The sequence below is a fragment of the Rousettus aegyptiacus genome, unplaced genomic scaffold (genome assembly GCF_014176215.1).
Source record: "Rousettus aegyptiacus isolate mRouAeg1 unplaced genomic scaffold, mRouAeg1.p scaffold_m13_p_5, whole genome shotgun sequence".
NCBI classification, from domain to species: Eukaryota; Metazoa; Chordata; class Mammalia; order Chiroptera; family Pteropodidae; genus Rousettus; species Rousettus aegyptiacus.
The window spans coordinates 39,134,941-39,162,138 of NW_023416308.1; the positions used below are offsets into that span (position 1 = coordinate 39,134,941).

The 27,198-nt window shown below is 36.0% G+C and overlaps 1 protein-coding gene across 5 annotated transcripts in view; it reads left to right on the forward strand.

The window, feature by feature from the left end:
• Nucleotides 1–27,198, forward strand: part of JHY (junctional cadherin complex regulator) — a 66,505-nt gene that overhangs the window by 21,795 nt on the left and 17,512 nt on the right. For 3 of the 5 annotated variants that reach the window (XM_016132238.2, XM_016132236.2, XM_016132235.2), the window contains 2 exons: nucleotides 12,103–12,216; nucleotides 22,898–23,550. In XM_016132238.2, coding sequence (XP_015987724.2) covers nucleotides 12,103–12,216; nucleotides 22,898–23,550 — 767 coding nt within the window. Of the gene's footprint in view, nucleotides 1–12,102; nucleotides 12,217–21,838; nucleotides 22,861–22,897; nucleotides 23,551–27,198 lie in introns of those variants that run through there. The other 2 variants (XM_036221427.1, XM_016132237.2) reach the window with 2 other exon arrangements.

A 27,198-nucleotide genomic window follows, 5' to 3' on the forward strand; every position in this document is an offset into this window, starting at 1 on the left:
GGCATTCTTTAAGCCAAGGGTCAGGGAAGGAATCCACTCTGGGAATAGGCCTTTCTAAACAGATTATATTTTCAGGCTACGGTGCCTCAAAATAAAAGGGATATAACTCCAGGTAGAATAATAACAAAGTATCACTGAAAGGATAGCACCTGTATACTCTGGAAGCCCATTCTATGGTGTGACTCCCAAAAGACTATCCTCAAAGGGAGTATACTTAGGCACACCTCACACTTGCCATCACTCTCAGAGTGATGAACAAAGCCCTTTGTGACCTGGCCTATTCTTGCTGATTTAGCCTCATTCTTTGTCATTCCCCACTTGCATCCTCTTCTCTAGCCATACTCTGGGAACTCGCAGCTCTCAGCCCCCAGTGTTTCCTTGGGCCTTTTAATGTCGATGGACCACTCTTCCTATATTGTTTGCTTGGGGAGACCTTACTCTTCTTTTGATGTTCAGCTCAAAGGCCTCTGCTTTTATGAAGACACTCTAAATATCCTCCCTACCTTCTTCATACCTAAACATCCACCACAGAACCCATTATACCCCATTGCACTATTTTGTTAATGTGCCTGTATATATTTAGATGACTCTGAGCTCTGTAAGGGCATGGGCTGACTCATCTCTGAATTCTGAGCCTGGCATACAGTAAGTACTATTAAAATTTTTGATGAAGAGGTATAATTTTTTAAATCTTTTTCTTCGGTCTAAAATTTAATTATTTTCAAAATGAAAAAATAAGAAAAACTCACGAGATTGTGCTGTTGACTGAAATACTGGAATTAGTCATCAAAAGACCTGATTTGAGCCATATTTTTAGTGGAGCCATTTATTATTGTTAGCAAATCACAAAATCTTGCTGGGCCCTAATCTTCCCCATAGAGTGAGGTTACAAATGTTTGCCTTCTACCACAGACCCAGGATTATTGGAATGACCAAACAAGATACTATATGTGAAAACTTTGAATAATCATATGACCCTATATAAATGCGATCTTTATTATTGAATGTTTTATTTCAATTTAGTCTCCTACTCGATAAAATTAATATCTGAGTGATATATTGCTTTCCTTGTCTATAGCTTTTAATTTAGTGACACTTTGGATTATCTATAAAATTAATCTTTACCTTTTTAAATTATGATAATCTTTTTCTAATTATATTTGGTTAGAAATATAGAATTCTTTTTTATAGAACTCTTCTAGTTTATTGGTATTTTTGAGTACCACCTCAAATACTTGTAAAAATTATTCTACAGAGTAAGTAATTGGTATGTGTTTATTGATTGTTAGTTTTTTTTTTTATTTTGCTCTCTGCAACCACAAGAAGAGCACTTACTTATGACAGCATAATTCAAATTGAACTTGATGGAATTTTCAATATATTTCTTAAGGCATTATTCTTGTATGCACTCCTGAGTGCTTAATTTCTTAACTACTAATTTGTTTGATCTATAGAGTGATACTTTATTAATTTGACAATATTGATGAGGGATCTAGAAAAGGAAAACTTTCCACATAACTAAAGCATGCACTTTCAAAAACTAGAACTCCAATATAATTAATTATTCTAAGGAGAGTTTTCAAAAATGTGCCTAGTGTACCTGATAATTCTGCACTATTTTACCCGGGTCATATTGCACTGTTCTATAGTAAAGTACAGAGCCATGGTGATGGGAATAATTCTTTGCCTCTTTATTAAATACCCTAGACTGCTATGAGTCTGGGGTCATTTTTACCACTGTCAGGAGCTTCTAGCCAAATGGGAAGCAGACATGTAAACAGTCAGTGTAAAGTGATAACTGCTATACTAGAGGTCCCGAAGGAATCCAGAAGAAAAAATGCCTGTCAGAAAAGTCAGAGAGGGCTTCACAGAAGAGGCAGTCATTGAACTGTTTCTTTAAAAAGAAGTAGAAGATAACAGGTGGAGGTGGATACCAAAGTATTGCAGACAAAGGGAGCATAAGAAATGGTATAAAAGCACAAAAAGACACTTTAACTAGAAGATTTCTGGTTCAGTAAGAACCTCTATAGTACTAGTCCAGGATTGGTAGTCAATCAAACTGTTGAAAGCATAAATGAAAATTGATAACTATATACCTTAAATATTTGATTTTCACTTAGGATATATAATACACATGAATTCACCCTTTTACTGAGAAGCCAAGGCCTTTTTTCAGTGAGTGCATACTCTTATCAATTGGAGTGTTGCATTGCCTTTCTTGCATCAGTTTGAGAATATCTATGATTTGTACTTCTGATTTCTTGAAAGGAAAGTGAAAACTTAAAAAGCCTTTAGAAACAATCTATTTTTTCACTAATCTTTTACAGTTTCCCCCCACACACACACACATGTTATTTTGCCATTTGTTTTTATTGGGTCATTCTAAATTATTTAACTTAAGTTTTCATGAAAATAACAACTCTGTACACACTCAGATTTCTCTAGATGATCTAATCAATTAATAAATTTCATAATTTTACAATACTTTCAATAGGAATTAACAGATTTGGGAACAAATGTAAAACACTCTTTAGTAAACATAAAATTCAGCTAGTAGAAACAAGTACCAAAGCATAATGTGAGTAGCTGACCAGCCATGAGCATTCAGCTGTGGGCACTAGTTAGGACATCTTAAAGGAGGACTGGAAAGTGGTGCTTAATTCAGTAAATTACTTAAAGAGAAAGTGGATAGTGCTGTATATGACTAGACCGTGCAGATGGGAGTGTGGGTATTTAGGCAAGAGAAATTGGCAGGTGCCTTTCACATGAGCTCTTGTATGCCATTTTAAAGCAAGGACTCTCAGAATGTGGTCCCCAAAAAGCAGCAGCAGCATGACCTGGGAACTTGTGAAAAATACACATTCTTAGGCCCTGTGTCAGACATCTTAAATCAGAAATTCTGGGATGAGGCCTTTCAACCTGTGTTTTAACAAGCCCTCCAAGTGATTCTGATACATGCTGAAGTTTTAGAACAACTGTGCTAAGATATGGGCCTTTTCTCTGTATGAATTGGAATCATGGAAGGATTTTAGAAATGGAGTAGTTTGAATACTCCACCCAGAGGTCATACTTAGTCTTCATTGTGTGATGGAGAGCTCAGTTTGCTAGCTAATCAACCTTCAAACAGGTTACATGAGACATTCCTAAAAACCTCTTTCACATTTTTGAAAATGGTTAATTGCTTTATTCATTTACATATATTTTTAAGAGCTTATTATGTGTCAGATATTATCTTAGGATATATCATTAGAGTACATCATTGATCAAAACAGACAAAAGTCCCAACCCTTGCTAAGGAAAGAAATGAAGCAGAGCAGAGAGATAAGAAGTGCTGGGGTGGGGGGAATTACAATTTTAAATAAGTCACGAAGTTGCTGAGAGAGCTCACCATGCAAATATTTGAGGAAAGAGCACTCCTGGTAAAGGGAACAGCAAAAGTGAAGGGCTGAAGGGCCAATGGAATGAAAAATGAGGTTCCAGTCTCCACCTTATTTTGACAATTGGCTACCTGGCTTTAATATAAACCACAAATCTAGCCAGATAAACAAGTGGATTATATGTATTCTGATGTAAATGGAGAGTTCAGTGAGCAATACACATTGATCTTTTCACTCAATAATATTTATTGAGCATGTATGTGCCAGGCATACTCAGAGACACCACATAGCTTATTTGAGTAGCATGCCTGGAGGTATATAACATGGCAGCCCTGCAGAGTCTTCCTCTTCCTGCCTTTATGAGACTTACAGTCTAGAAGGGAAACAAAGATAATTACCAGAGTGATACTTGTTACAAAAGGGGAAGTACGAAGTACTAAGGCCATGTTCTCAGGTGCATCTATTTTAATCTCCAGGACAGGAGTCCCCAACCCCATGGCCACCGACCAGTACTGGTCCATGGCCTGTTAGGAACAGGGCCTCACAGCAGGAGGTGGGCATCAGGCAAGCAAAGAAAAGCTTCATCTGTATTTGCAGCTGCTCCCCAGGCTAGCATCACTGCCTCAGCTCCACCTCAGATCGTCAGGCATTAGATTTTCATAAGAACTCCAGTACCTGGTGCCAAAGAGGTTGGGAACCACCGCTCTAATTAGGGTGTCAGAGAATGCTTCCTGGAGGAAGATATTTTTCAGCCAAAGCTGGAACAGTGAATGAGATTGGTCAGAATAAGTGAGATGAAAGGGATATTACACACAAAGAATGAACTATGCACAGATGCAGAGGTAATGGTTCATGTGGCCCACCAGCAGAACCGAAAAAGTATGAGACAAAGAGATCGAAGCATCACAACTGAAGAGTAGAGGACTCAGGGCCTTATAAATTTTTAAAGATTAAGGGCAATAGAAAAGCAGTGAAGTGTTTTTAAGTAGGTGACTGGTGTAATTAGTTTTGGACTTGTAAAAGCTCGAGTATCTTATATGGAAAATGAATGTAAACAAAATAATATATCCAAAGGTTTCAGTGTCATCTAATTCTTATTGAGCACATACCTGCCAAATACATTATGAAATAGTCTATAGGAGTGGAGAAAGTGGCCAACAGCAGAGCCAAAATATTCCGTGTGTTTTGTCTCACCATAGCAGAATAATACATATCCCCAGCTAATTCAAACAGCTCTGCTAAATATCCATATTAGAGCCTGACAACAGTATAGTTTGTATTGTCATGCCTCAGACTCTTTTGCTGACTACATATATACACAGGCAACAACAGTGCTGATGTTATGGGGCATAAAACTGACACAGAGCAAAATGTATTAGAAATAGGACAGAGAATTAAAACTACAGATCCCTCATTAGCCAAGTTAACAAAGAAATACATACTGAATCCAGTGATTACGCCTTGAAAAGAGGGATTAAATAACATGTTGAAATAATGGTAAGTAAATACTACATTTTTAAAAATCAGACTCTTTGGCCTGTTTTAATTTAGATATGTGCTAGTTGTTAGTACCATCAAGAAATGAGAATAATAAGGAATCTAATAAACTAATGTGAGGCTCCTCACAACACATAAATGTAAGGTCAGTAATAAAAAACAGTATAAAGGACAAAGAGACCAAAACCTCCATTGATGTCAGACTTTATGTCAACATGCTGCTTAAACACATTTCAGTGTGTGTCTATGTAGATACTCTAATTCACATATAGCTCTTGGTAAAGTATCAACTTTTTTTTTTGTGCTGCTGATTTTCTAAGAACCCGATGAGTTTCTCTGAGAGAGCAGTAGCAGCCCAATCTAGCTCAGCTGTCCTCAATCTGAGTTGCTTTCCTACCTACAAACCCTCACTTCAAAGCAAGGAACATAATGTACAATTTTTTAATGGCTCTAGACCCAGGCACTCAGACTCTCTGCTCTGCGCCTTACCTCAGTGTAAACACCTAATCAAGATTGCCTGCGCTTCAACAATAGCAGCCAAATGCAATTCGAGAACCACAAGCCTTTGAAGTCCTCCCAGCAAAGGCCGGTTTTCTAGTCTGGGATAATGACATGCCATGATTGCTGTCTTTGTTGTATCTTTTCAGTAGAGAAGCAATTATAGGCCCCAATTTAACAGAATAGACATTACACAGCTTATGATGCTCAAAATGCAATTTCATTTGATCATTTTCTCGATTTGATTGGTATTAATAGAATGGTTCACAAAAAAAAAAAAAAAAAAAACGCTGGCAGAGGTTGTGTCCCATTCTACTTTCAAAGAGATAATGTAGAAGTATGCTTTACTTGCCCAGAGACTCTCACTAGAGTGATTCAGACACTGAGTTCCACCAAAACAGCTTGTGGATGGAAATGTTGTATATCCTACATTCTGTGGGGAAGGAAGCATATGACAATGTATTTTTTATTTGTAATGTTTGTATTACAGATATCTGTAATAATAATAAAGCTTCCTATGATAAGTTGCAACAAAGTTGAGAACATAGTAGCTAGATCAAATAGTTTAAAGACTGGGCGCTATACAATAATGCCTTTATTTTTCTTGAATTCTTCACATTTCTCTTCAGAAAATAATGATAAATTTGAGGCAGAGAAGTGAGATACATTGATATCTAAATTTTCTTATAAATGCCTTTATTAACAATTTCTTCAATAAATAACAACAGTGTTGAAAACAAATAGTAGCTATTCAAATATTCCCAATACCTAGAGACATAACAATAATGTCTTTAAAATAATAACTTTGGTTTTCCTTATATGTTTTTAATTTTAGTTTGTTAAGAAGCCAAAAATTAGCTAAAGTGCCAATTTTCAGACACAAATATCATCTTTAACATTTGCCTAATAAGATTTCTTTTCAACCCAAAAAAATGAGAATCCCAAACCTGTCTTTTCACCTATCATGACAACAGATCTGATACAATTTAGGAAGAAATGGTTAATTCTAACTTAGGAACAAAGTTGTTCCGAAAAATGGCTATTAAGGTGGCATTCTATAATGAATTTAACATCTTTCACTATGTTTTTCAATAAGATTTGGTAGAAGTGATTTAGGCATGAACATGATTCTAAAAACTACTATTTGACTATAAACAATTGTTTTAAAGCAGATATATTGTGTTTTTCATTCGTATTTCCCATTTCGCCACTGGTTGTTCCTTTTCCAGTTTAATTCATATTGAACAACAATGTACTTTTTCATGCTGTAAGTGTATTTAATCCAGTTGAATGTGAGGTTTATGTAAACAACACAAATAATCCTTAACGACATAGAATTACCTTACATATCAGATTGAACATTATATCCCAGAAAATCTATAGCGATGCTGCTGCACAAAAAATCAAATAACCTATTGATGCTGTTTTTTTTCTTAAAGAGAAGCTGGCACTTTAATGAAAAGGCCACCATTGTTTCTACAAAGACTACCTCTTAAAAAGGAGATGCTTATCATTTTTTTAAAAACTGAACTATTCAAAAAACTTTGTATGGTTGGCATACAATAACATTCATTTCAGTTGTAGCATAGTGATTAGAGATCTATATAACTCACAAGGTGATCTATTAAATCTATTATTCTTCTTCTCCCTTACATATTTATTACAATGTTATTAACTATTTTCCTTATGATACCCTTTATGTCTCCATGTCTATTTTGTAACTATTCATTTCTACTTTTTAATCCCTTTGCCCTTTTTCACCATCCCCGCAATCCGCTCCCTCAAAATATTCTGTCTCTATAAGTTTATTTCCATTTTTGTTATTGTTTATTTTGTTCTTTAGATTCTACATGTATGTGAGATCATGCAATATTTGTCTTTCTCTATCTGACTTAATTCATTCAGCACAATAGCCTCTAGGTCTATCAAGGCAATATCTTTTTTCCAACTCCTTCTTTTTAGTCTGTGTGTGTCTTTTAATCTGAAGTGAGTCTCTCATAGGCAGCATATGTAGGGGTCTTGTTTTCGTATCCATTTAGCCACCCTATCTTTTGGTTGGAGCACTTAATTATTTTCCATTTGAGGTACATGTCGATAGATATGTAGTTATTGCTATTTCAGGTTTTGATGCATTTTTTTCTTCTTAAAGAAGTCCCTCCAACATTTCCTGGAATAATGGCTTGGTGTTGATGAATTCCTTTAACTTATTTTTGTCTGTGAGCTCTTTATCCGTCGTTCAACTTTAAATGATAGCTTTGCTGGATAAAGTATTTTTGGTTGTAGATCCTAGGTTTTCATCATGTTGAATATTTTGTGCCAAGCCCTTTAGTCCTGCGTAGGATCTTTTGAGAAATCAGCTGCCAGTCTTATGGGAGCTCCTTTGTAGGTAACCAACTGCTTTTATCTTGCTGGTTTTAAGATTCTCTCTTTGTATTTAACCGTTGGCATTTTAATTATGATATGTCTTGGTGTGGGCCTCTTTTGGTTCATCTTTTTGGGGACTTTCTGAGCTTCCTAGGGTTGTATGTCTATTTCCTTCACCAGGTTAGGGAAGTTTTCCATCATTATTTCTTCAAATAGCTCTTCAAGGTCTTGTTTTCTTCAGGTACTCCAATGACGTGGATATTTTTATATTTAATTGTGTCCCATAAGCTCCTGAAATTATCCTCTAGTCTTGGCTTCCTTTTTCTTGCCATTCTGATTGAGTGTCCTTGGCTTCTCCATCCTCTGTATTGGTGGCTCGATCCTCTTCTTTATCCACTCTGTTTATTCCCTCTAATATACTCTTCGTCTCAGACGATGAGTTCTTCATTTCTGACTGGTTCCCTTTTATAATTTCCATTTCCGTTTTCATGTTTTTTTATCTCATTGCTAAAGTTCTCACTGAATTTATCTACACTTCCCCTAAGTTCATTGAGCATCTTTATAACTAGTATTTTGAACTCTGCATGTGTTAGATTGCTTGATTCTATTATTCTTGGATCTCTGTTCTGTTCTGTCATATGGTTTCTGCTTCTTTATCTTCCTATTTTGGCTGCCGTTCTGTGTCTGTCTCTATGTACTAAGCAAAGCTCTTAAGTCTCTCGGTCTTATTCGTGAGGCTTTGTGTGGTAGGTGTCCAGTGGCACAGTCCTGAGAGGGGTTCAGCTGCAGGCCAAGTTCAGCCCAGCCTATGTCCCTCCAGGGCATCCTGTTAAGATTCAGGAAGCAATCACAGATGCTGTGCCTATAGTTACCTCAAGAGACCACAATAAAAGCCGAGGCCAGCTGTCACCTGTGTGAATCTTGGCACTGCTCAGCAAGGAGCACCAGATTCCTGAGTACACACCTGGATGTGGCTTGGGTGGGGCTATGAATTGGGGGAGGTGAAGTTTCAGTGAATCCTCTGTGCAGAGCCACCATTGTTATCCAGTTTGATGACATCTCAGCTATAGTAGTGCTGAGTCTGCACACTGGGATGGGGGTGGGCTCAACAGAGGAACAATGGTTACTGCCAGCACCTCTGCCCAGGAAAGAGCCTCACCTCCAACAACTCAGTGTCCCCCTGTAAGTCCCAGGTGCCCCCCATGGAGCCAACTCAAGCGGGTGCTCAGAGCAAGCAGGTCCATCACTGCTTAAATCTGGTCATGAACACAGCCCCTTTAAGAGGCATCTACCTGCAGCTGCTGGCTGCCACTGCTGTAGTCTCTGTCCCACTCAGCCCCTCAGACTGGGCAGCGTTGCATCTTCACTCCCTCCTACCTTCCACCAATGCAGATTGATAATTATTTTTCTCCCTAGTTGTAGTGTTTCTATTTATCTGGATCACCAGTAGCTTTGCTTGCTGTTTCCTCTGTGTTTCTGTCACAACTTTGATTTGGTTGCAAGAGAGAACAAAGCCCTATCATCTACACCATTTTTTCTGACAATGTATTTTTAATTCGTAAACTTTTTACCAAAGCGGTATAAGATATCCCATCATTGTCAATCAAACAATATCACCAGGGAAAAACTGAGTCAACTAAACCAAGTCCCCTTTACAATACCCTGGGAATAAAACCACCCAGTGGCAGATGGAGGAATAAGCCCAACATCACTTTCTCCCAGGCTCCAGGTGATAGTTCATCCAAGACATCACCTATTTGAGGTTTGAGAAAGGATTATTTACTTGCCTGTGTAGGCAGCCTATTTAGAATTTTTTTTTACTCTCTTAGCCTTCATTTCTTCTCCAAGACAGAGCTGATTATTTCTTTAAATTAAGCTATTTCTTCTTAACATTGTGGCAATAAGGAATTGAAAACTTTATAGTGACGATGACAAAAGTTGTAAATCATAATACTTCTTATTTTTGTCTAATGTTTCTTGAACCAGTTCTGTGAGAGGGATTGAGAAATAGAAACATGAAAAATGGTTCCTGACCATGAGCAGCATTTCAGCACAAGTTCAACTGTTTCATGGTGGTGTAAAGTTTCATTTGCAGAGTAGGTAATGATTCAAAACTTGTTGATTACTTCCATTTGTAATTAGAAAAACTCCATCATCAAATTGTACATTTTGTACCTTGTATTAGCAGTGAAAATTCAAGCATGGAAAAAATTTATTTTTATTTTTTTCTGTTTTCACATCAATCTTTAAGTGTTTAAACTTCCACATTATCTATTGCCATATATACATATATATACACACACTCACACATATACACATATATACATGTACATATATATACACAAACACATCCATATACACACATATATGTATGTATATACAGTAATTGTGATAAGTAGGCATTCAGTTAGAGATAAGACTACACCCAAAATAAAGGAAACAAAATATTGTCTTTCTTGTGCCAGAGAAGCCACATTGAATGGTGAGGAATAAGGTTATCTTCATTGTCAAATGCTTACTTGTTACCTAATATTTAATAAATATGTTTGCCTCTTCCCATATTAAATATTCATCTGTATAACATGAAGTAAAAAGAAGCAACATAAGGAAAAACTGGACATAGATATGACAAATTCTAAATCCCATGTTCTTTCAAGTTTTACATTTTTCTGCTTCTCACACTACACAACCCACCAGAGAAATTTAACAAATCAAGTATAAAATCCTGATTCTAAATTTTAAAATTAATCACATTGACTTAGAAAAGGGAAACCAGTATTTACAGGTGATAAAGCAGAGCAGTCAAAGGAGCTCAACCTAAATAACCTGTCCTGGGAAGAATGGCAAGGGACTCTCCAAAATAGGTCCTCTAAATAAGAGCAGACTCAGGAAGGACATTGCAGTCAGCTTCTCAGAATTTAGGGCTGTTTTCTAAAAGAGATTGACTTATTGTATGTTATTTTAGAGGACAGAGGGGGAGAAATTACAAGAAAAAATATTTCTACTTTTAAAAGGAAGAGATTTATAGCATTTAGGTTGCTTCATGATAGAATTATATATTCATTATCCATGAGATAGAGATTAAGAAATCTAACATTTTACTCTATGGGATAGTTGAAAAGACCAGGTCTCCTGCAAAAAGGGAATATTCACAAGCCACCTTATTCTTTTCTCCTTCTCAATCTTTAAACCTATATTAATACTAACAAACAGGTAACTCCCATCAGGAGACGGGGCATGTGTTTAACCAGTAAGTGGATGAACATCTACCAGGGATGGTACAGAATTACCAGAGGTTGTACTGGTTACCTCCAGAATCTTTTCCAATATTAAGATTGTATAACTTTAACTTTGCTTTCTGAAATGCTACCTGATGGATAGAGTGCAGAGACAATCTAATTTCTTAAAAACAGGTAGCTAATGGAGGCAATAAAAGGCCTTCATAATTTGGGGACCTAAGTCTCACGAAGAATTTGGGGACCTAAATCTTATGTAGCTGCCCTTATCAACAGTTCTCAAACCTTGCTGCAGATTATACCCACCTTGGGGGAGGGGGGTTAAATTATATTTATATATGGGGCTACACTCAGAGCTTCTGATTTAATTGGTCTTGGATGGGACTACAGCATTGACATTTTTAAAAAGCTTCCTAGGGTATTCTAATATCTTACTAAAGTTAAGAATCACTGACCTACATCATTTCAAATTAACTGAGTGCCAAACTACAAATTCTGTAAGTCAAAGATAATATTTCTAATAAGTGAGTTCGTTTAGCAAAACTGCTAAATGTGCAGGCTCTGGAGTTAGACAGTCTGGCTCCTTTACTTACTAGCTGTTGATTCTGAGCAACTTACTTATCTCTCTGTCCCTCAGTTTTCTTATTTCCAAAAGGGGATAATAATAGTGCATACTTGATAAGGTTATTGTGAAGATTAACTGATATATGCCAAGTACTTAGGACAGCTACTGGCATACTATGAATATTCATACTGTTATTTCTACTGTTATTGTTATCATCATCTTGGAGTGTATTATTTCATTTGACATACTCAAACATTAGTTGTAGCATATGGTTTCAATAACTGTTTAAAAGTAGGGCCCCTGAGTTTGTATTGAGCATTTAAAGTTATTAGTAGTTTGACTTCAAAGCACCGATTCTCACATTGTGCCTGCAAGAGAAAACATTGTTTATTCACATTTTCCTTGGGAACAATCCAGGTCCCTGAGTACTAAGATGAATCTTTGAAATGAACTGAAAATAAAACCCAGACCTACAGGACTTCTTTCTAGAGTACACAGATTTGAGCCCCATGGCTCTAAGACTAAACTGAATCCAATTAACATGCTATATGTTTTACCCTCTTAGATCTCCTATCTAGTCAGAGTAACTGACAAGACATCTATTCAGAATGCCGAAGAGGTTGAAAATGCTGTCATCGATCTTGAAGACAAATGGCACCAAAGAGCCCAACAGCTAAAGGTTACCTGCTGGATTGAATTTTAAATGTGTTTCAAGGGTTGCTGCTGAATATAAGTAATGTTCATGACTGACTTCTTGTCACTTAAGGGTTTATTCTTATGCCTGAGAATAGTTACCCACCCTCCTATGGCTAAGATCAGTTTCTGCCCAAATGGGCCAATGCTTGCTCAGCCAACCAACCCTACCCATTTTCCTAAAGGTTCTTTCTCCTAGAGGAAAATAATTTTATCACTCTCTAACCATTCGGAATCATAACCCTATAGAGAAGAAAGGCATAAGGAAAATGCAGGGGGAAAAAATCACAGTTGCAAAATATTGTCCAAATCTGTGCTGCTCCCAAGTCTGTTTCCTTTTGGAATTGGCAGTTGCATAGAGTCCCTAGATGAGGGGAATATGACCCCTAAACATGATTTCCAGAGCCTCAACGAACCCTCATTTGCAGAATGTGAAAGCCTACTAACTACTAATTTGGCGTGATGTGAAATATATCAGTTATTAATTTATCATTTTCTTTAAGTTGGTTAATGGGTCCTTAACAATAATGTAGAATGTCTCCTTTTAGTATGGCTGATTCACATGCCCCTTCATCTAAATGAATAAAGTGACCAGTAACTGCTTCATAAGGAGAAAGGCTGTGTTTACCAGAAGGGATAGATCTTAGACAGAGAAACAGTATAAGGAAAGCTCTTGGCCAAGGGAGAGTAAAAGCTTCTAAGAATTTAACTAGTTGGGTTTTGATTGAACCTTTGGTGTGTTACACAAATCCAGAGGACTGGGGGTAATAAGCACAATGAAAATGTTGCAAAATAGGCCGAATATAAATAGATCATATTATTTTCCCAGTGAAATGAGTCCCTAGGTTACTAGGTAATTCAGTGGGAATTCCTCAATCGGAAATTATTTTTTCCAATAATAATTTGCCTCTCATTAAGGCTGTTTCTTTCCTGCACAGGAAATGTCTCTGTGACCTGTGGAGTGGTTTTCCAGGGTTATATTTTAGACAAATAGAACATCTGTTATATAGTTTATAAGCTACAGTAGGAGGTTTCCAACAATATTGTTTATTCCATGAAATCATTTTCTCATGTTAATTCATATACATGTCAAAGTATAAGCACTTGAGCCCCTATAGGTAATATTGGCTTCTTATTGGGTCTAAACCGTATTTATTTGTCTGGGTCAAATGTTCCCCCTTTTTGTTGCCATATTTTCTTTTCTTCTTCTGTAGCAATTCTTTGGAACTGCAAAAGAGAGTCTTTTATTGGTTTTAATGGAAACAAGGAACATTCCTGGGTCTGGACAATTTGATTGTTTAGTGCTGCCTGTTTAGCTGCAGCATCAACTAAGTGATTCTCTTTTGCTTCCATGATGGCAGCTTTAGAATGTCCTGGAATTTTTATAATCACCATTGTCTTGGTTGCTCTATAGCATCTAATAATTCTACTATCTATTTTCCATTCTTTATAAGCTAATCTTAGAAAGTTAAGAAGCCTCATTGTTTCCATAACATTCCAAAGTCATGAGCTACACAAAAGGCATAGCAACTATTAGTATAAATATTGGCTATTTTAAGTGAAATAAATCAGACAGAAAAGGACAAGAATTTTATGATTTCTCTCATATGTGAGATATAAAACAAAAAGTAGCAAATGAACAAAACAAACTCATAGACACAGACAACAGTATGAAGATTAGAAGAGGGAAAGAGAGTGGGGGGAAATGAAGAGGATAAAAGGGGTCAAATATATGGTGATAGAGGGAGACTAGACTTTGAGTGGTGAGCAAACAATGCAGTATACAGATGATGTATTATAGAATCGTACACTTGAAACTTATATAATGCTATTAATGTCACCTCCAATAAATTTAATGTTTTTAAAAGGCGAGGCAGAAATAAGTGTGTGTGTGTGTGTGCGTGCGTGTGTGTGCTATTTAATCTTTGGCCAATTGACAAGTTTGAATTAAAGCAATTAACTCAGCTTTGGGGGCAGATCTTATTTCAGGTAAATAAGAACTTTCCATTATATCCACCAGAGACATTACTGCATATCCAGCTTGGTAATGGCCCTGTCCATCTTTTAGATAAGATTCATCTGTACACCAAATTAAGTCAGCATTATCAGTAGGAGTTCCCTGTAAATCAGTCCTAAGAGCAAGAAGGTGGTCAGCAAGTAAACTGCAATTGTAGATCTCTTTATTCTGTAAAGATGGTAATAAAGTTGCTGGGTTAAGATTGTTACATTGAGCTAAATTATTATTGGATGCAGAAAGCAGTACTTCATAAGAAGCCAGTTGGCTGACAAGAGTTCAGCAAAGATTAAACAGAATGAGGAACATAAATAGTTAAAGGAAAGCCTATAACAGTTTCCTATATTTGTTTACATAACATGGCTATAGGAAGATGACTCTCATACAAGAAGGGAGCTCTTTTGCTACTGAGTCCAATTTTTGGCTATAATACCCTATATGTCTATGACAATCTCCATGTTACTGAGTTAAAACTCTTAAATCAATTCTTTTATTTTCATGTATAAAAAGAAAGTTTATATTTAGTGTTCCAAAGTGAGAGTTTTAGATCATTCTTTCTTTAGAGCTTTCATAGTTTATTTCCCACCAGGGGGTCTATTGGATTGGATTAGGCTGATCTGATTTTAATAACATAGAGGTTGAGTTATTAATAAAAACTTTGGGACCCGGTTGCCCTATCCAATCAGCCCTAGAAATTTCTTAAGCTGCTTCTTCGTTTTCGGAAGAGGAAAGGCTAGAATTCCTCTGAGTCTTTCAGTGTCAAGTAGTAGTCCATCTTTAGATATAAGATGTCCCAGTATTTTATCTGGGGTAAGCAGGATTGAAGCTTATCTCTTGAGACCTTATGTCCCTTTATGGCTAGCTGTTGTAATAGATAAATTAATGTCCTTTTTGGAAGTTTAATAACATCCTGGAACATAAAAGTAAATCATCCACACATTAGATCAGAGTGGAATCTCTGGGAAATTCAACATCATTTAAATCAGCCTTTAGTATCTGAGAGAAATATATGTTGGACTCTGTATATCCCTGGGGCATTACAGTCCAAGTAAATTGGCAATCTTTCCAGGTGAAGGCCAAAAGACATCTATTGTCCTTTCCTACAGAAATGCTGAAAGAGGCATTACATAAATCTATTGTTAAAAAATATTGACAATCCACAGGAATGGCAAATAATAGAGTATGTGTATTTGGGACCATGGGATGTCTAGGAATAACAATTTTTTTGTAGCTCTGAGATCTTGTACAAATCCCCATCCTTTCCCATTGCCTTTCTTTACTGGAAGGAGTATTACAGGGACTTGTGTGTTGAATTATAAACTTTATATTTAAGTAATCTTGTATAATGAACTTAATTATGGGTGGTGCATTGGGTCTTAAAAGATATTGATGGATATTAGGTAGAGGCAAAGTATTCTCAATAGTTATTTTGATAGGAGAACCTAACTTAATCTTCCCAAATTCATACTGGAAAGAGCCCAGAGCTCCAAAGGAACAGCCTGTAGTAAACATTCAGTTTCAAGATTAGTTTCCTCTTGTTGAGGTTTCTTTAAAATCTTTATTTCCTCAATTGTTTCAACACCTGATTCATTTACTCCTAAGTACATTTTTCCTTTTTAAGAAAAGGATAATTGGTATCATGAGTTCCAAAAAAAGTCTTGTCTTATCAGGTGAATTGGGGCAAACTTGACTAGTAAAAATATATGTTGGCCCAGAACATGCCCTAGCTGGAAGGGAACAAGTTCTAAATTGAAAATACATTGCTTGGTTAGCTATTCCTACCATTTGTATAGAAGATCTACTCTGAGGGAGAGGGCAATTTAATTGAGTAGGGTTGAGAACAGGTAAAGTAGCTCTGGTATCTATAAGGGCCTTTAGTAGTTTATAATAGTTTCAGTTTCTACTAAAGTACTGAGGAGCAGAAAGGGAAATACCCTCTTGTAATCCTTGGAGCAGCCTTATGCTTGCTTCTGTTTCTTTTCCTTTTCTAAATGCCCTTTCAGTTTTCTGCAGTCTTTCTTAAGATGACCTGGCTTGTTACAGTGATAACAGGCTCTCCTGTTCCCTTGTAGAAAAGGCCTTCGGGAAGGTCTGACCTGATTACTTAATTGTTGGAACTGTAAAATCATGGCTTTAGTAGCTTTATCCTTTTCTTTCTTTTGGATAGTTTTAGATCACTGATCAACCAGAATTGCTAGCTTATTAGTATGCATTATAGGCCAGTTTAATTTATGATGCTGTTCAATCAGAATTATAAGCTCTTCATCTAATCCCTCCAAAAATGGCAAAATTTGGTGATTATTAAAATTGTCTAGAGATAGTCCTGAATGTTGTTTGAAAGTTTTCTTAAAGCATTCAAAGAAATCAAGGTCTTCACCTACAGTGCTGGATTTTTAGTCCAGTCTATTTTGAGAGGAAAAATCTCAGGAATGGCTTTGGTCAAACTGATAACCTAATTCCCTGCATTTATCCAAGTCTATTTCTCTTTGTCTTAAAAAACTCTTCTATAGGTTTTTACTAGCAAACTTTATTTAACTATTCTGTTGCCTTACTCTAAGAAACCAATAGGTATATCAGTTGAAACAGGTCTGAAAAACCAGAATCATGTGTCCTGATAGTTAGATTGAATTCCTTAGCAAATCCAATGGGGGCTTGGAGGGAATCAGGAAAACCTTTAAAGTCCTTAATTCTGTTCTAATCAAAGGATTATAAATTATTGCTGGTTCTCCCCTTCCCGAGACTGGCTTTTCTCTAAAGGGAACCACCAGAATTTCTGGTCTTTCTAGTTGGTTTGGCTATTTTTAATTTCTTTTGCAGTTGGTGGAGGTAGAGGCAGCAGAGAAAGAAAAGAGGAAACAGGAGGGGGTGGAGGAAGGGAAGGGAAATCCACACAGGGGAGCTCTGAGAGTAAAGGATATAGTGGAGTAGTTGGAGAAGTGGGAGGAGTGGGTTCGCTGTGAGTCACTTTGGAAGCCCTTTTTAATTCAGAGACAGTCTCTAAAATTTTCTTATTAACTTCCTGAAGGGAAGAGAGTTTATCTGTCCCTCCTCTTGAGGCTTCTAATTTCCAATCAAAGTAAGCTTCTCATTCATTTTGTGTAATTTAGAGCTGGCTTTTTCCAATTGTGTGCATAAAAATCAATTTACATGTATCAAAATTTCCTCATTTTGACCATATTAAGCTAAGATCATTTTTAGTTAAATCTTCCCATTTCTGTAAATACTTACAAGCGAAAGCTCTATATGACTTGTACACAAATCCTCTAGGAGTAGTAACAGGTAGCTGTTAATCTTGGGGCTTGTCAACCTTGAGACACAATTTCCCATTTTGAATTTAGTTTCCTTTTGAAATCTATAGAATCTGAACAAGCTTCTAGAGATATTATGTTGTGGGTTGCGGTGTGCTGCTTGTGGAATGACTTCCTCGGGGTTTTTACCTCCTAAGTAGCTCGAACCCTCTTATGTGCCTTGGTTTCTCTCTCTCTCTCTCTCTCTCTCTCTCTCTCTCTCTCTCTCTCTCTCTCTCTCTGGCTGTCTAATATAACCATGAAGATGCAGAGCACTGGATGACCAGTCCTTATGTACATGTTCCCAAACAAGTCAATTAATTACAGTATATTGGAATTCCCTATAGAACTGCTTCCTGCCTTGAGATTTACCAGGCACCCCCACAATGATTCTTTAGTCACCTAAGAACTCTCAAAATTTGGGTTGGTAGGATAGGTGTGTCTTTTCTTTGTTGCTGAACGAGTTCAGTCTTCCTTTTAACTAGCAAAGATTTTTTGTTCAGACTCTCAGAGAGCAATCCCAATTGAAAGACAGGAAACATAAAAACGGACACCCCTTCATCTTTTACCTGGGTTAATGTGAATTCAGCCAACCCTTATCTTTTAGTGCCACCTCGAGGATTGTCTTAGAACAGCTCAAATAAAGTCAGTACCTGCAACCAAAAGCAGAAAGGTCCCAGATTCCAGAAGAGAACTCAGCCAAGTTTGCCCAATATGAAGTGGGGAACCAGTAGGGCTAAAGGGCCCTCGCTGGTATCTAGCACCAGGCGTGGGTCCACAAAATGATCCTGGGTGGTTTTCTTTGGAATCCTGCTCACAGGACCAAATAGATGTCAACAGAAGAAATTCCAAACATTAAAAAAAAAAAAAAAAAAAAAAAAGGATTTAGAGTTTATCCGAGCCTAGGCTGAGGGCCAGACCTGAATGCAAAATCTAAGTTTCTAAGTGTCTGATTAGTGGTACCAATATCACTCGGGTGAAAAAGGAGGGTTCTGGTGCTGGGGTGAAAGAGGGAAGGGTATGAGGATAGAGGCAGACCTAATGTTGAGTCTGGCGTGGCCTGTAGGGAGGAGCTGAACACAGAACTGGTATAGGCACAGAACACAGGAGAAACATCTGAGTTAGTATATACATTTGCATTATTAGAGTTCTCTAGTGGATTCAAACTGTCAGAATTGCTGAGATGCCCCAAGAATTGTAGGTAGTGGGAGAAGAGAGGACAGGGCCCTGTAGAGAATGGCAGGATTTAAGGGTGAGCAGAAGCAGAGGAAGAGAGCAGAAGGTGAGAAACTACAAAAAGGTTACCAGAGAGGTAGAAAATCGACCAGGATGGAATATTCTCATGGAACTGGAGACAGGAAACTTTAAAGAAAGAGAAATCGGTGGGCAAGATCAAACTCTGCAGAGAAGACAAGTAAAAAGGTGTCATGAGAAGGGAATGATACATGCAACTCATATATACAAGTTGCAAATTATTTAGAAGAAACTAAATAGCAATAATACAAACAATAGTAACGTAATGATATATATGTAAATTTGTATATCTATATAGAGAGAGACAAAGGGGATGGTGAAATGTGGCAAAATGTTAAAAATTGGTGGATCTCTGTAAGGATATTTGGGAGCCCTCTGTGCTATTCTTGCAGTTTTTCTGTAAGTTTAAATAATTTTGTAAGTTTTAAAAAATAAAAAGTTAAAGGAAAAGGAACTCATGGGATTAAGCAACTAAGAGGTTATTGGTGGTCCAAGCAGAGCAGTTTCAGTGGGATGTTTCGAATAAATACTCTGCTGTAGATGTAGATATTAGAATAGGAGATGGGGAAATGAAAACCGGTGCAGCCTACATTTTCAAGATGCATGGCTGTGGATTCAGAGAACGAGGTCAAGTGAGGAATTCTATTATTTTTGTAATAGAAGAGACTTAAACACATTTATATGCTGGAAAGAATGAGATACTAGAGATGGGGCTAGGAAAGAAAGAAAATATGCCAGAAACAAGGTCCCTGAGACAATTTAAGCCTATGTATTTTTATTTTTAAAATACTGAAAATTGATGGTCACCATCCTCATTTTCTATGTAAGTGTCTTATGCATGTTTAAGATGTTTATTCAAGCCAAGTAATCCCTCTTCTGTTTAGCTTTCCACATAAGTCTTGTTGTCCTGAATCATTTTGTGCTCCCCTGTGAATCTTCACAGGTTTTACAAATCCCACTTCCATTGTGTACCCAGAACTGGACACAATACTTGGCTAAGTGTCTGACCCTTGCTGGCCACTGCAAGGGAGCACACTCCCACTAGCAGAAGATCCTTCCCATGCAAGGAGCGTGTTGCTAATAAATGAAATAGCAAGTTCTCCAATTAAGTAAAGCTTTAAAAAGATGAAATAGAATGTTTTCTTTCTTGCCACTTAAATTACTCTTGACTTTCCAGGAAAGAAAAAGGAATGAAGGTGTAAAAATATGTAGGATCTTTGACTAATTAATCTGAAAGTCCTTGTAATCACATCCTAAGTAATCTTCCCACCCTTCCAAAGAGCTGTTATTTTGGTTTCACCTCCAGCACTATCAATATAGCTATGCTTCTTATTTTCATCTGCACAGAGTCCTTCCTTACTGATGCTAAAAATTAGAGTTGATATGTATGCTGTAAATTTTCTTAATATTATCAGATGGAATTTGTAATCCAAGTTCGAAGTATTTATGCTTTATTGTTAATAAACACAACAGAAACTTCTGTATGTCAGAGCTAATCCTGGAGCCCAGACACAACCCTCAGGACTCCAGGCTTGATCAGGGTAAATGCCAAAGAAGGAGAAAGCTATATGTGTACTCACCTTAAGAGCAAAAATGGCTTTTGTTTTAAAGCAGATGAACTTCTTGGTTGAATTCGGAGCATACATTCTCCCCTCTGCTTATGCCATGTAAACAAGAAAGCTGCTTTTCACAGGTTTGGTGGCCAGCTTCTCTCAGATGGCACAGTATGAACAAATGTTAATAACTGAGCATGGGTCTTACTAAGAAATTATCATCCCAGCATTAGTCATCAGGATTCCCCGATGCTAACATTCCAGCCAAAGGACCCTGCTCTGTGTGTGCCAGGAAAACCTACTGCCATTAAGCAGTTATTCTGAGTGCATGTAGTATGGGCTGATTGTTCGTGCTGATAACAAAAGAACCCTAGTGAGAGCAGGATGAAATAGAGGATTTCGGGGCTGATGGAGATTAAATGGCCTGAGAATGGCTTTGTATATTAACTTCAGGGAACTCAGGTCTTGCCACCTAAAGAGTGACACCTGATGCCTCAATTGTAGGGTAATAAATCTTCAGCAAACCACAGATCTCAAGTAGGCTGCTGGGAAGGTGAGAGAAATCACATCAAGCCCATAAATGTCTTCATTTCTGGAGACCGAAATGCCATCTCTGGGCACTTACATTTACGTGAATGGCGGGTTTAACACTAGAGACAATTGAAGCTTCATAAAATGATGAGTACTTGGCCTTGTTGACAAAGCACCCTCTGAAGAGTACTATTATAATCTGAATTGTTAGCAGCAAAGGACTAAATAACATGATTAAAACCAAGTGATAACACAAGATTTAGGGTCTGGTACCCTAGAAAAAAATTCCTGATAGGTTTTTTTCTTTTTTGGTTAGAATGAGGAGAATGAACTGTCAGATGGCAGCAGAAAAAGAGTTTCTGGTCACTTATTTTTCTAGCAATTAAAATGCTGAACAAATATCAGAAAGAACGACATTATCTGCATCAATAGCAAAGTCGGTTTTTTTTTTTTTTTTTTTTTTTGCCCTTCTAAAAGAGCCCCTATGTTTCATGAATACACTTATAAGATTGTAAAATAACCATTTCTTCTGGGTCCACTACAAGGAAGGATGCTCTTGGGGTATTTAGTTGCAGAACTATCTTGCCCGCATTTCCCATGCAGCTCAATATACTGCATGGAAGGAAGAACTTTTCTTGATTGAAATACAGAAAAGGAAGTTTTCTTTTTTGGGGTAACACAGGTAAAATTTAGAGTCTAGAGGAGCTAATCAGAATCTAGACAATCCTCTAGAAAGTTCAAATTCTATGGAGAATATACTCTAAATTTCAAATTATAAGTCATTCTTACTTTAAAATCTGGCATAAGAAGTAATATTATGTATTACTGTTTTAAGCAGTCTCGACCTTATCATTACAATGAAATTTCATTCAAAATAAAATGTTTACATGAATAAGATGAGTTAGTGATTATATAAAAAAAGTGAAATGAAAGTTGAACTCATTGCAATACTTTGATCATTCTTCACAGCAAGCTACAAAAAAACAGCTTAAGCAAAAACATGATTTATTCACTTCAAAGTTTTTTCTCCAATGAGCCAGGTAACTTGCATTTTTCAATTAACATTGTATGGATACAGACTATAGAGATTTTTTTAGATGTGTGTTAAGAAAAGAAGAAATATGTTACAGTTATACAACATGCTAATGCATATGGTCATCTTACTGTTTTCAGCAAGCATTTAATTATTCTTTCCAAACGTCTCTTAACTCAGCTAGTTTTTCACCAAGTAATGAGTGCTTTATTCCTTGGGAAATAATTTCTAATGGTTTAGCGCAATATAGTTACATGGTGTATCTATTATATCAGGAGTACATTTTGTTGTTACAAGACTTGGAAAGGCATGAAGACTTGCGAAATTGAAATATTTCCCCCAGATGTTTGATTGCCTAAGTATAGACTATATTAAGGAAGAGAATCCAAACAACTCTTGTAATTTCACAGATGCCGTCCATATCACAGTACAGACTTTTATAATCCTCTGAATAAAATCTAACTTATTTCATCTGATGAAAAGGTCATTTCTAACTTCTGAACTATATGAGTAAGAAGATCTGGTAACCCGAATTGTATTTCATACTAAACTTGTACTTGGTTGATAAAGCAAATCATTGATGTTCTCTTTGGTTAAGATTTTTAATAATAGCCATCTTAGTTAAAATAAACTTTGATATTTTTATGTACATTTGCACTCTTTGTACATAGCTCTTTAGCAGTAAATCTACTCCCCATCCCTCCACCTAACACTTCATTTTATAACATTTTAAAACAAAGACTTGTCTTTAATATAAAGCCCATTCTAATTTCTATTTCTTTCTAGAAAATTCATAATCTGAAATTGCTAGGAGGTATCACTTTCTCATTGCTTGAAATTAGGAAAGGACACTTTGAACTCTTAATCTCTTTCAATTCCATGATCGCCTTCCTAGAAGTCTCAACTCCCGACTTGAAAAATACTAATTTAAAATTTGTGAAGAGGGCCAATCTTTTAGCTTTACATAACCAAAAGTATCTTATTGGAATTAACAGGAACACTCATCTCAGTATGAAAGTATGAAATCATGTAATATACCAAGAGGTCCATCTTCTGAAACAACCAATGGCCAACAACCTGCCAGAAGACCAGCCAAGCACAAGATTCGAAAACAGCAGAAACACAATAATGGCTTGAAGTCTTTGGTGACTGAAGAGCTGGTTGTCAGTCAAGGAAACCAGAATAATACTCCCAGACAGCAACAAAACCAAAATAAGCCTTTTGATACTTCAACAAAACATGAAACAATTGTGATTATGAATGCCCCCAACAATGATTTGCACTGCTCAAGTGCACTTAGGAGCCAGGATCCCAAAGTAACCTCCAATAAATATGCTCTACCACCACAGGCTTTTGACAAAGTATTATATAAAAACTCTACTGGATATCACTCAGTGATGAATTTTAATAAAGGAAGAAGACACAACGACCAAGAAGAGAAAAGATTTCCATACCAGCAGCTACACATCAATGCTCTATCCAATATGGACTTGAACTACCTTAATGAACTTACTAAGAGACAAGTGCTCCTGAGCCAGAAAGGCTCCCAGTCTGTTTCTAACATAAATGTTAATGGAGTAACTGAAAATAAGAAGCAACCTGAACAAACTTATATGGAGAAAAAATATAAGAACTTGGAAATATTATGGTAAGAATTTCTTTTTCTCAGGTGTTTTTTTTTAGAGGAGAAATGAGAGACTGCTGGAGAAAGATAGGAAGGGGAGAAAGAGAAATGGGAAAGGGGCAGATCATAGAGATGGTCACAGTTTATAGGAAAAATTTACCTAACAACATCCTTGGCTCTGATTTCCACCTAACTTAGTCCACTTATAATGTATTTCTTTTCTTTTCCCCTGTTTCCTCTACTTTTTTCGTTGTCATTAAACCAGAAGTTGGAGGGAGAAGAGAAGGACAGTGAGACCCAATCAAAAAAGCTCACTATATTTTGAGGGTTACAATACTGCTTAGTGGAAACAAATTACCTCCAACACTATAATGGCCTATCCTAAAAATAAAAATAAAAAAATCTAAAATACAGAAAAATATATATATGTACAAAAATATCATTTACAGAAAGGACAACATAATCCAATAACAAGGAGATGTCTGTGTAACTTGTGATATTTAATATCATGTAACCATTAAAACTATGATCATGAAGAAACACTTCTATAAAAAGAAAATAGTAAGATACAAAATTACACTACTATATTAAAATATGCACAAAGAAAGAAAAATGCACCAAAATGTCAATAGTGATTATCTCTGGCAAGTGAGATTAGGTTTATTTTCAATTTCTTCTTTATAGTTTCTGAATTATTCAAATTCCCTACAATGGAGACATATTACTTCTTATCAGAAAAAAGGAAAATTACATTTAAAAGCACTTCAGGGGATATTTCTTGATGTCATTCAATTAAAGGTGTTTATTACACACCTGATACATGCTGAATATAGTGCTAAAAGCCTACAGAAAATGCAAAAGTAGTATGATGCGTGGGTTCCTTCAAGGAGCTTACTTGAAAGTAGGGAGACAATCTTACACATATGAATTGATAAGAAGACATTTAAGTGCTACGCTTGGAGGTATGGAATGTACATTCATTAAAATTCAGAGTTAACATCCTAGAGATTGTGATAGATAACAGGCATCCTTGTATTTTTTTCCTGACTTAAAAGGGACAACTTCTAACATTTTTACTACTAAAAATAATATTTAATTTTTGGTAGATAGAGAGGGACGATAGGAAGGAAATTTCCTCACATTCTTATTCCTTTTACAAAGAACTTTTATCATAAATTGTCATTTAATTTATCAAATACTTTTTCTGAATCGATCAAAAATTTTCTCCTTTAATCCTTTAATGTGGTTAAATATGTCAACATTTTCTAATGTTACACTATCCTTTTATTCCTAGAATTAACCCAAGCTGTCATACTGTATTTTTTATTGCTTGATTTGATTTGTTAGCACTCTGTTTAGGATTTTAAATTCACATGCATAAAGTGAAATTGGTTTAAAATTTTCCTCTCTGCCACTGACCCTATCTAGATGTGTTAGCAAGATTATACAAACCTTATAAAATGAGCTGAGAAATATTTCCCCATTTTACATCCTCTGGGATACTTCGTATACAATTGAAGTTATCTATTACTTAAAGGTTTTATAGAATTTTCTTATAAAATTATTTAGATCATGTGTATTTTTTGTTTGACATTTTGTTGTCGTTCGTGGGTGGATTTTCAACATTAACCTACTTACATTTATTGCAATACTCATATATTTGGATTTATTTCAACCATCTTAATTTATCCTTTCTAATCACTCTTTTTCTATGTGTCTTTTATGCTTCTATTTACTTTTTCCCTCTATTTGAAAATACAGATTTTCTTCCTTTTTTTAACTTACATACTTAATGAGTCTAGTATCAAATGAATATTTCTATTCTCCTCCAGAACAAATACAAAATCATTTGATTGTTATAATCCAATCACCCTTTCTGACATATATATTTTTGTCCAGCATCTTGTCTAGCATGTTTATCTCCAAAATTAATTATTGCTTTTATTATTGTCATATAGAGAAAATAGTTTTAGATTTAAATAATTGTATATCAATGTGTTTGCCTCATATTCTCTCTTCCATTTTATTCTTTCTTCCTGAAGTAGGTTATTTAGAAGTTATTTCAAGTGTATGTCACTGGTAAACTTATCCGAAATTACTTTGCCCTCTATCTTCTATTACAGTTTAACCTGGTAAACTATTAAACTCTTTAAAAACATTATTTTTCTATCTCCTGGTTGCTGTGTTTCTTTTAAAAGTCTTTTGCCAATATAATTATCATTCTTTTTGTTTTTATCTTTTTTCTCTTGTTTGTTTTTAAAATTTCATTATTAGTTTCAAGTATACAGTACGTTGATTGGACATTTATATAGTTTATGAAATGATCCCCCTGATTACTCTATTACTCATCTGGCTCTACACATAGTCATTACATTACTGCTGACTGCATTCTCTATGCTATGCTTCCTATCCCCATGATCATCTCTCAACTACTAATTTGTACTTCTTTAGCCCTTCGCCCCTTTCTCCCTTCACCCCTCTTCCTTTTGGCAGTCACCAGATTGTCCTCTGTATTTGTGAGTCTGTTTGCGATTGGTTTGTTCTTTTTTGTTCCTTAGACTCCACATATAAGTGAAATCATATGGTATTTATCTTTCTCTGACTTATTTCACTCAGCATAATAACCTCTAGGTCCATCCATGTCATTGGAAATTGTAGGATTTCATTTTTTAATGGCTGAGTAATATTCCATTGTATATATGAACCATAACTTCTTTATCCGATTGTCTGTTGATGACAGTTAGGTTGCTTCTATATCTTGGTTATTGTAAATTGAGCTACCATGAACATAGGGCTGCATAGATCTTTATGAATTATTGTTTTGGTTTTCTTTGGATAAATACCCAGAAGTGCAATTGCTGGGTCAAAAGGTATATCCATTTTTAATTTTTTGAAAAACCTCCAGACTGTTTTCCATAGGGGCTGTGCCAATTTACAATCCCACCAACAGTGTATGAAGATTCCCTTTTCTCCACAATCTCGCCAGTTCTTGCTGTTTTTTGACTTATTAATGATAGCCATTCCTATGGGTATCAGATGAGATCTCATTGTGGTTTTAATTTGCATTTCTCTGAGCATCTTTTCATATGACCGTTGGCCATCTGTATGTCTTCTTTGGAGAAATATCTATTCGGGTCTTCGGCCCATTTTTTAATTGGATTGTTTCTTTTTTTGTTGTTGAGTTTTATGAGTTCTTTATATATTTTTGGATATTAACCCCTTATTCGCTGTATCACAGGCAAATGTCTTCTCCCATTCAGTAAGTCTCTTTTCGCTTTGTTGACAGCTTCTTGTACTATGCAAAACTTTTTTAGTTTGATGTAGTTTCATTTGTTTATTTTTTCTTTTGTTTCCCTTACCCGAGGAGACATATCCAAAAAGAAATTACTGGTAGCGATATCGGAGAGTTTACTGCCTATCTTTTTTTCTAGAAGTTTTATGGTTTCGGGTCTTACATTTAAATTTTTACTCCACTTTGAGTCTATCCTTTTATATGGTGGATGAAGGTGGTCCAGTTTCTTTCTTTTTTCATGTATCTGTCCAGTTTTCCCAGCACAATTTATTGAAGACACCATCTTTACCCCCATTGTATATTCTTGCCTCCACTGTCACATATTAAATGAGTATATAGACATAGGTTTATTTCTGGGCTCTCTATTCAGTTCCATTGAT